The sequence below is a fragment of the Astyanax mexicanus genome, chromosome 23 (assembly GCF_023375975.1).
Source record: "Astyanax mexicanus isolate ESR-SI-001 chromosome 23, AstMex3_surface, whole genome shotgun sequence".
Taxonomy (NCBI): domain Eukaryota; kingdom Metazoa; phylum Chordata; class Actinopteri; order Characiformes; family Acestrorhamphidae; genus Astyanax; species Astyanax mexicanus.
In genome coordinates this window covers 13,766,764-13,776,906 of record NC_064430.1, presented here as the reverse complement: position 1 = coordinate 13,776,906, position 10,143 = coordinate 13,766,764, and the positions used below count along the sequence as shown (strand labels likewise).

The 10,143-nt window shown below is 34.2% G+C and overlaps 1 protein-coding gene across 1 annotated transcript; it reads left to right on the top strand.

The window, feature by feature from the left end:
• Nucleotides 1–581: 581 nt before the first annotated feature.
• Nucleotides 582–10,087, top strand: cln6a (CLN6 transmembrane ER protein a). The gene is made up of 7 exons (XM_022668201.2): nucleotides 582–773; nucleotides 2,124–2,241; nucleotides 3,102–3,200; nucleotides 4,199–4,387; nucleotides 4,528–4,583; nucleotides 6,089–6,208; nucleotides 6,964–10,087. The coding sequence occupies exons 1-7, from the start codon at nucleotides 727–729 to the stop codon at nucleotides 7,229–7,231; spliced, it is 897 nt and encodes a 298-aa protein (XP_022523922.1). The 5' UTR covers nucleotides 582–726; the 3' UTR covers nucleotides 7,232–10,087.
• Nucleotides 10,088–10,143: the final 56 nt, after the last annotated feature.

Genomic DNA, 10,143 nt, shown 5'->3' with positions numbered 1-10,143 from the left:
AACTTGGGTGCGAATTCCCACCAATGTGCAAAGAATAATATTTACAAGAAGAGTAATAAAATAAAATAATATAAAATAAGACATACAGATAGCTTTACAGTATAAACACTATTCACAATACACTTAATAACAATAAATATGATAACTTGCACTATAGACAAATATTGCACAAAAATATATATATATATATATATATATATATGTATATTGCACAGATGTAGATATGCAGATATCTAGAGTGTGTGTTTGTGTGGAAGTGAGGAAATAGTCCAGTAGGTGAGCAAATAGATAGTATATATGAGAGAGAGAGAGAGAGAGAGAGAGAGAGAGAGAGAGAGAGAGAGAATATATAATATATGAGTATGACATATATATGATAATATATGTACAAAATATTTACAAATATATAATAAATATTGCATATTGTGCAGCAGCTGCTGAACTTAAATACACAAATGCACAAAAATAAGAGCAGTAAAAATTAAAATTTGATTAAAAAAGGTATGCATATAAGATAAAATGTGCAAAACCTAATTTTACGTTTCTGATCTGATATGAGCGGAAATGACGTAGGGCGGAAGTGCGGAAGGCCGTTGTTTGGGAGCGATGTTGAATTTGAACTCAGCTGATCAGACGGAGCAGCACTGAGAGCTACAGCCTGCAGTTCCATATATATATATACTGTATTGTAAACTGTATTATATACTGTACTTAACTATCTAAACCATGAGGAAACGGGGCAGAGCGGAGGCACCAGTCTCTTCATACCTAAGGTTTGATGTGTTTTTATTCTGGTAACTGAATGAGAGTAAAATCAGCTGATTATCTGAACTACTGTTACAAATGTTTACACCGCAGAGGAACCGCTAACCTCACTGTTAATACTCTCTACTTAGCTTTTAGTCTACTGACAGACCCATCTACACACACTGTTAGGTTGCCGCTTAGGTTTTAATAAGTCAGGTAGTGCTGGGTGGTATGACAAAATTATATATCACGGTATTTTTTTAAGATTCTGACGGGTTCACGGTATATCACGGTATTCGTTGTATATGTTATTAATAATTTATATATTTTTTGCATGGCTGGGTTTTAATAGGTTTGTGACTTACTGTACAGTTAGGAGTACATAAAATATAAAACACTAAGGCTTTAAATTAAGGCATTGTTTATTAATGGGTTTACTCTGTCGCACAAAATTATACCATTTATAAAGAATTCAGACTTAATTAGCAGAAAAAAACAGCTAAAGAATGTAAACAATAGACCTCAAAAAGAGATAAGCCAACAACTTTAACACAGCTTTCTGTCTTTACAAAAGAATATATATTTAAATAGTTCCATTAACATTATAAATGGACCTGAAATATTCAATGTTTAAATATTCAAAAGAGATATTTCTCAAATGCTATTGCAAGTAAGACACAAGTTTATTAGACTTAGAGGCACAACTAAAATTTCCTTATTTCTCAGGTTAACAAATACATTAAATTCAGTGTGCATTAAAGTTTGAAGTTACTGCTCTTGAAGGTTTTTTTTTTCACTTTTCTCCAAGCTGTGGATCAATTGCACAATACCATTAGTTTTTTTTGTGAGTGAATAATTGCTGTTTGCTGTTGTTTTTCTATTTTACTCAAATAAAAACACTCGTACAGTGAGGAACAGCAACAGGAGCTCCTCAGATAAAGTGCTGTTCTCATTTTTCTCCAGGCGGGACAGCACTAGACAGGCTTCCAGTGTGTTAGCTTGTTATACTAGTATGTCAGCGTGCTTTTTTTGGTGGTGCTGTTGTACAAAGTGCTGCGCCTATAATGGTATGGCATGTGTGAAAAATGCATACCGGTTTTAATTTTCTCAGTATGAACTGCCCAGCACTATTATCAAGCATCAGTAATACAACCTAGTAAATATCTGCATTTTCCCCATAGAAACACAAGCAAAGCACATTAGAAACACTGCTGACCTACATCATTGGAGTGATATAAGATATTTAATTGGCCAGCTAGAATGGGATTAAGTTGCTAGTTAGCAAGCAAGTCAATACAAATGACTGTTAGTGTCATTACAGTCATTGATCAATCCATAGGTATATTTTACTAATTCTGCATCTTCTGTTTGAACAGCTCTATTGGAAGAGAGAAAGCAGCTCAATCCCAACCCCAGTCCCAGTTTCATGTTGATCTCTGGATCTACTTCACGATACAGAACTGGATTCTGGACTTTGGAAGGCCTATTGTGATGGTGACTAAAAATTTAGGAATTATTGGAATTGATATTCATATGTGATATTTATTGTTTTTGGGATATGTGCACTTTGAGAAGCTCAAATATACATATATTTCCATAATTTCTGCATTTAAAAAAGTAACACCTATCAAAAGAAGTACAAATATTAATTAGAATAAAAAATGTGTAAATGAAATGTTATAAATGTCTGCATTTCTCCCATCCTAATAAAAAGACCTCTTAGTACAAATGGGAAAATATTCTTTAAGTATATTAGATATGTTTTGATGCCACTTTTCTATACTGATACCGAAGATATCTTGAGTATAAACTGTTCTTAAGTAAAGAAATGATTATCACAAAATATTTTCAAGATATTTTGTAACTGCAAAATTTAATTTAAACAATGATTTGGAACTTTTTACCATAAAGGCTTCAAACTCATTGTAATGCAACAATGTCTTTTCAAAAGAGCAATGGTGTGTATCTCGCTGCACTATTTTACTTAGGGGAATCAGACACAGGCACAACTCATAATCATATTTGTGTACATTCCTGTGATATTATTTTACCATCTGAACCCAGTTTTTCACTGAATATGTCAGTTCTGTATCCCTCAGCTTGTCCAGAAAAGCATGTCCTCTACTTAGAAATAAACTAGAGCTTTTCAGCCTATATTTGTTACACATTCATTTTTTTCCCCTTTTCCACCAATCATCCAGCATTTTTTGCTGATGTCAGTCCAGTACATATATGCCATCTCTAGGAAATATGAAGCAAATAGCTGCACGATTGAAGAAATAAATGGATGCATGGAATAAGCTTGTATTAGTAAGTACTAAACTACTGATTTTGTTTTATTTTTTTTCTTTTAGATTTTACTCCCTGTGGAATGGTTTCCCCTGAACAAGCCGAGTGCTGGAGACTACTTCCATATGGCCTACAACGTCATTACACCATTTCTATTGCTTAAGGTACAAACTGTTTCCTGCTGCATGCCAAACTTATGACGCACAATGCACCATATTTTCTTTGTACTAATATTGTTCTGTAAATTATTGCTTTATAATCAACAATGGTTCACTATTAACCACTGTGAATTTATCCTATGTCAGCATGATTCTGTTTGTTGGTTTAATTAGTAGGGGTGTCACGATTTCGATATTTAATCGAAATCGATCAAAATTATGTCTTGGTCTCGAGCCTTGAAGTCAAAAAGAGGATCGACGATCCCTCCCTCTAAGCTACGCAAGCATGCGCTACGCACATGGCGCAGCACGCTACGCAAATGGCGCAGCACACTGTAGCTGAGGACATTGTGACTGCTCAAACAGCAGCCTTTTCTCCAGAGAATGTGGACATTCTCGTCTTCTTAAAGAAAAACTTGAACATATAAAAAATACCTGTTGTTTTGTTTAGCCTCAAATATGTTAATAGTTTTGGTATCTTAAGGAGCATCTCTCTCAGATAAAGTTAATAATATATCTTTGTTAAAGAAAAAAAACTTGTCATTCTCAGGATAGAGTTAAGTTTGTTAAGGCTCTAGTTGTTCTATTATTTTGTACATGACTGTTCCTGTATTTTTTTTTATTGTTATTTATTTTGTTATGTTGCTGTTTTAATAGTGCACACTGCTGCTATCAAAAAAAAAAACACTAGATGGCATTACATATATATCTTAATTAAATTATTTAAATTTGACCATTAGTGCCTAATGTGAGTATTATACACTTGTATCACTTTGCACCACTTATTTCAAGCCCACCTTTTGAAATAAGATATTGTAAATTTGATTAATCAAACCAATGACTGACCATAGACTAATCTAAAACTGGCATAGGCCTCTCTGCTGTAAAAAAAATAAAAATAAAAATCGAATCGAGGATTTAGAGAATTGTGACACCCCTGTTAATTAGACACGTCTAAACAGAGCTGTGTTTTTGAATTGACGCGTCACTACCCTGTGTTTTAGCTGATGGAGCGTAGCACCACCACATTGCCCCGATCAGCAGTGTACCTGAGCATCATCACCTTCGTCATGGGTGCTAGTATCCATCTGGTGGGAGACTCCATCAACCACCGACTCATTCTCAGCGGTTACCAGAACCACCTGTCTGTTCGAGAAAATCCCATTATAAAGGATCTGAAGCCTGCCTCACTGGTAACTCATCCAGTATATAACAAACACACATTCTTCGTCTACACTGCATTCTCCCAAACTGGACCTCTCAGAATTCAGTGGTGTATTTCTCCTATTGCAGAATGTAGCTACTGATAAATAATATTTTCTCTCTTTTTCAGATTGACTCCTTTGAGCTCCTGTATTATTATGATGAGCACTTGGGTCACAGCATGTGGTAGGTAAAGGTGTATTTTCTGTATATCTTCTTTCTCTGTTTTTCTTTTTTCCTACATTTTATCCTTAAGTTTGTAACCTTACAGCAGGGGTGTCTAAATTACGGCCTGCGGGCCATTTGCGGCCCGTTTCCTTCTTTGGAGCGGCCCACGAGGTATTTTAGAAATAGAATGAAAGTTGGCCCGCTGTTAAGCAGGTTTTTATAATGTGAGATTCAAAGTTTGAACGCTAGGTGTCAGAAACGGGCCAAAGAGTCTAAAAGCGGAGAGAGTGCGCATTTCTAGCGCAGAAAAACGGGCAAAAGAGTCTAAAAGCGGAGAGGGTGCGCATTTCTAGCGCAAAAAAATGGGCAAAAGGGTCTAAAAGCGGAGAGGGTGCGCATTTCTAGCACAGAAAAATGGGCAAAAGGGTCTAAAAGCGGAGAGGGTGCGCATTTCTAGCGCAGAAAAACGGGACAAAGAGTCTAAAAGCGGAGAGAGTGCGCATTTCTAGCGCAGAAAAACGGGACAAAGAGTCTAAAAGTTGCCGTAATTAAGGAGTTTAATATTAAGAGACATCATGAAATTAAACATCAATTTGAAAAGTCTTAGTTTACACAACACTGTCAAAGATAAAGATAGTAAGTCAAGTAAAATGGTGTGTAAATGAAATAATCAGGAAAAATGTATTATTTAAAGTGGTATATTTCATTATTTGTTTTATTACAAATAAAGTCTGTGGTCCGTGACTTCAAATATATTTCTCCTTCTGGCCCCCAACAAAAAAAGTTTGGACACCCCTGCCTTACAGTATAGTTGTATAGTATATATTATATTAATATTAATAGGGTGATGACTGATATAATAATGATTAACCATAATGTATGACTGCTATTTTATTACTGCATCTCAGACCAAAACACATGCTTCATATTCAGCCCCACACCTCACTTCTTCTGCTGCTGTGTCTGTTAGCACTGCATCTATAACTCTGCCAAGCCAGTTGTTAGCATTATGACTAACCTGCGACAATCCTGCAGATCTTGCCTGCTGTACCTGGTAGCATTACTTGGTAGCTATCCTGCTCCAAACAGTGTATTCTTTAAACATATTGGTAGTCTTTTATGCATTAAAGATTGCTTTCAACTGATAGTTTTGTACAGCACTCAGCCATCTTGCATGCCCAATGCAGTGAGTGTGGGCGATCAATGACTTGTCTCTTAAGGAGGGTTTACATTTCCACAGGATGGAATTAACATGCTAACTAAGCTTGTTTTTAAGTTTAAGCATTTAAAATGAGCATCTACAAAAGGCTATCCTATTAAACTACTCACACAGGTAACTAGATAGCATTACACAATGTAAATTTGTTTCTATTTCATGCTAGATTATTTCCTGCATGAGTGCATGAGATGATTTCTTTTGGCTCCAATGTCTGATCCATCATATTTTAATAAAAACAAGCCACAATACTTGGATTCTTGTGTAGTAAAGTATTTCTCTAAAGTGGATTCTTCCTCTGTTGTAGGTACATTCCATTCTTCCTCATCCTCTTCCTTTACTTCACTGGGTGCTTCACACAAGCCAAAGAGGAGAAGATGCCACAGTCAGGTTGGCTGCTACTGGGCCCAAGTGCTGTTTATTACTGGTGAGTGATTCAGTCTTCACTCTGGAAATTTGTCTGCTTTAAGGTGCTGCTGTTATTTTTTTTTAATGAACCGAAACATTGGGTCAAATTTTTCTGCCCCAGCTAAACACAGCACATACAAATGACCACTTAAAAATTATGAGTTTCTTTGATTTTATCAAATTGAAAACCACTGAAATATAATCATGTGAAAGATGGATGATCACAAGCCATCAAACCAAACTGAACTGCTTGAACTTTTGCACCAGGAGTGGCATGACGTTTTCCAAAGACTGGTGGAGGAGAACATGCCAAGATGCATGAAAACTGTGAATAAAAACCAGGGTTATTCCAACAAATACTGATTTCTGAACTCTTAAAGCTTTATGAATATGAACATGTTTTCTTTGCATTATTTGAGGTCTGAAAGCTCTGCATTTTTTTTATTTCAGCCATTTCTCATTTTCTGCAAATAAATGTTTTAAATGAAAATATCTTATTTGGAATTTGGGAGAAATTGTGTCTGTAGTTTATAGAATAAAACAACAATGTTTATTTAACATATACCTCTACATATACCATATCTCTAATAAGCTAGTGTTGGTGATAAATTACCCAACAATTGTTAATTAACCTTACAGAAGCTTAGTGATTACCTGTTCAGCAGAAAAATAGCCAGGTCTTCAGTTTCCGTGGCTGCAGCTGCAGATACAAAATGCTGCACAATTTTTAAATATTTAGAGCAATAAAACATTTGATCTTGGTTGGTGTTACAGGTACCTGGTGACTGAAGGACAGATCTTTGTTCTGTATGTCTTCACGTTCTTCGCCATGGCTGCCACAGTGATGCGACAGAAGCGAATGGGTTACATGTTGGATAGCAACGGCCGCTTTCTCCTCTATAACTTCATCATAACTCTGGGATTGGTGGTTATTTGGGTTATTTATCTGTGGAATGATGCTGTCTTACGCAAAAAATACCCCAGTATCATCTATGTACCAGAACCTTGGTCATACTACACGTTACACATCAAAGGAAGATAGGATACTTTGGGACATTAGCATGAGATGGAAGTCTGAGAGTTTATTCTGCTCCAAAACATCCAAAAGTCCAGAGCAGAGTTTAATAAGGTTAGGGGTGTTACTGAAGCATTCTGTAGAGGATGTGATGTCATTGTGATTAAGGTGCAAGTTTAATGAATGAAAAGGTCATTTCACAGCAAAGAGAATACCGGTAGTATGTAGCATACTTTGTGCTTCGCTCAGTTACATTTATGAAGGAAATTTTCAAAGTTATATTATATAAAATTACAATGAAAATAATTTCTCAGACAATAAATCATCTGAGAAAAGGTTATCATGACCTATGCAGTGTTTAATGCACTATAAAATGCTGCTTAATTTAGATAGATATATAAACAGACAGACAGAGAGACAGTAATAGAAAGATGCTACTGTAAAAATTGCTCTTGTAACAGGCAGCCTCCTTAAGCGGTGTCAAACTATTTATCAATAAATACATTTAGGTCTCACAATTATTACAGAACCAGCTTATCACACAATAAATGGACCTCAATTATTTTTGCTGACATAAGTATTGGCCATTGTGTTTACTTTGTAAAGTTAGTCTATTAATGTCAGTAAGGCGTTATGTCAAATTAGTTTAAAAGCTGGTTTTCTTTTGTTATTGTTTTATTTATTTAGAATATTTTAACATTTTCAAATTCCAGTTCTAACATTTAAAAATATCTGTTGTGATATTATATTATTATCTTAATAGCATAAAATGGTCTTAAAATAACAGTATCATTTTTTTCTGGGAAAATATATTATCCAAAAAAGGTTATTGTGACAGGGCTAATTTTTGTATGTTTACTGTTTTTTTTTTTTTTTTTTAAACATGCAATCAAAAAAATGATTTTTGAATTTTGATTTTGAGTTTCTTTAGATGAATTATTTTATGTCTGATTTGATTTGTTGCTGTGTTTAGATTTAGAAGGTTGGAATTTCAAGAGTTACATGTAATTTAGCTAAAACTTTTATTGGAAGCCACAAATTATTATGTTAAGTGGTACGTTTGTGTTTTAATACTATCCTGTATGATATTTTTTTTATATATACAGCTCTGGAAAAAAATTAGACACCACTTAAAAATGATGAGTTTCTTTGATTTTACCAAATTGAAAACCTCTGGAATATAATAAAAAGGAAGATAGATGATCACAGTTATCTACCTAAGCTGAACTGCTTGAATTTTTGCACCAGGAGGCAGTAAAGGCATAAAGTTATCTAAAAGCAGTGTGTAAGACTGGTGGAGGAGAACATGCCAAGATGCATGAAAACTGTGATTAAAAAACAGGATTATTCCACCAAATACTGATTTCTGAACCCTTAAAACCTTTGAACACAAACCGCATATCTTACAAAACCAAAGACATTATTAACTTTCAATGAAAGTTAATGTAGAAAAAAGATAAAAATTAAAAACACACAATTTAGATACCGATGATATTTACATATTTAACATAGAGGTAATCATTTTAGGCTCCACTTCTAGTGCCACAATAGTTAGGCAAATGAATATGCTAAGCTAAGAAGTTAAGAGTATCCTCTATTTAATAAACTGAACAATTGACAAATGACAATCGTTTTAATTATGTAAATTACGTTTAGTAAATGTATAATAGTATAACTTAAACATAAAAAATTTAAATGTAAATAAAAATAGGCCAGAAATATTATTAGTTACTGATTTTTTTTATTCCCTTAAAATGAATATCTTTATTGGCCATAGCCACATACGTTTCATATTCATTTAGTCTATTCCACTGATCTTCTCTCCTTTTTTGCAGTCCTGTATGCGGTTTTAACACATGCACTGTATTGTATTGTAATATGCTGGGCATATTTATGAAACGTGTTATCAGTTCAGTGTTCATAAAGTGTTTGGTAATTGTAAAGTAGCACATGCACTGAATGTTTGAATTCATCAAACATGTATATGGTGTCTTTTAATGTGTATATTTGATTACTTTGCAAGCTTCATGCATCAGTATTCCTGATCGAGCAACATGAATACAAATCCTAAATGTGTGAAGTAATGTTTGTAATGTTTTTGTATTAACACTCTGTTGTAAAAATCCAGTGTGCAGTCCCAAATCAGAAAATCAGGTTGAAAAAATAAAAAATGCATATAAAAATGCAGTGTTTCTTATATATAATTAGACTTTTATTTGATTGCAGACAGCATGAACTCAAGAAATGCAATGTTGTGTCTGTTTATTCTTTACTTTATATGTTAATACACATCCATTCCTGATTTCAGTGCTGCAACACATTCAAAGAAAAGTTGGGACGGGGACAATTTATGACAATTTATAATTAATGAGTTAAAAATAATACATGATCATTTCAAAGATTTTAAACAGGCAAGGTGAATTCACGCAGTACACTGGGATCTTAAAGCAACATATGCTGCCTTCAGGATGACATCTCTTCCAGGGACATTCATGCACTTTTCAACTAGACTATGTGACTGTGGATGAACAGGGTACAGCTAGTGGACTTGCCTGCTTGCAGTCCTGACCATTCTTTATGATAAAATAATGTGATAAAGTAATGATAGTGTGCATGTATTTACAGAGACTTGACATTTTTGTATATATTTTATAACTCCTGAATAGGGCAATTAAATATACTTAGGCTTATGGTCAGAAATATACAGCTCTGGAAAAAATAAGAGACCAAGTCTCTGAATCTTTGCTATTGTTGTTTTGTTCTATAAACTATGAACAAATTCCCCCCCAAAATATTGTCATTTAGAGCATTTATTTGCAGAAAATGAGAAATACCTGAAACAACAAAAACAAGACTTTAAATAACGCAAAGAAAACAAGTTCATATTCATAAAGTTTTAGGAGTTCAGAAATCAATATTTGGTGGAATAACCCTGGTTT

Coding starts and splice junctions, on each gene's coding strand:
- cln6a (XM_022668201.2), top strand. CDS start 727: ATGAGGAAACGGGGCAGAGCGGAGGCACCAGTCTCTTCATACCTAAG. Junction 4,388..4,527: donor ATCTGAAGCCTGCCTCACTG/GTAACTCATCCA, acceptor TCTCTTTTTCAG/ATTGACTCCTTTGAGCTCCT. Junction 6,209..6,963: donor CCAAGTGCTGTTTATTACTG/GTGAGTGATTCA, acceptor TTGGTGTTACAG/GTACCTGGTGACTGAAGGAC.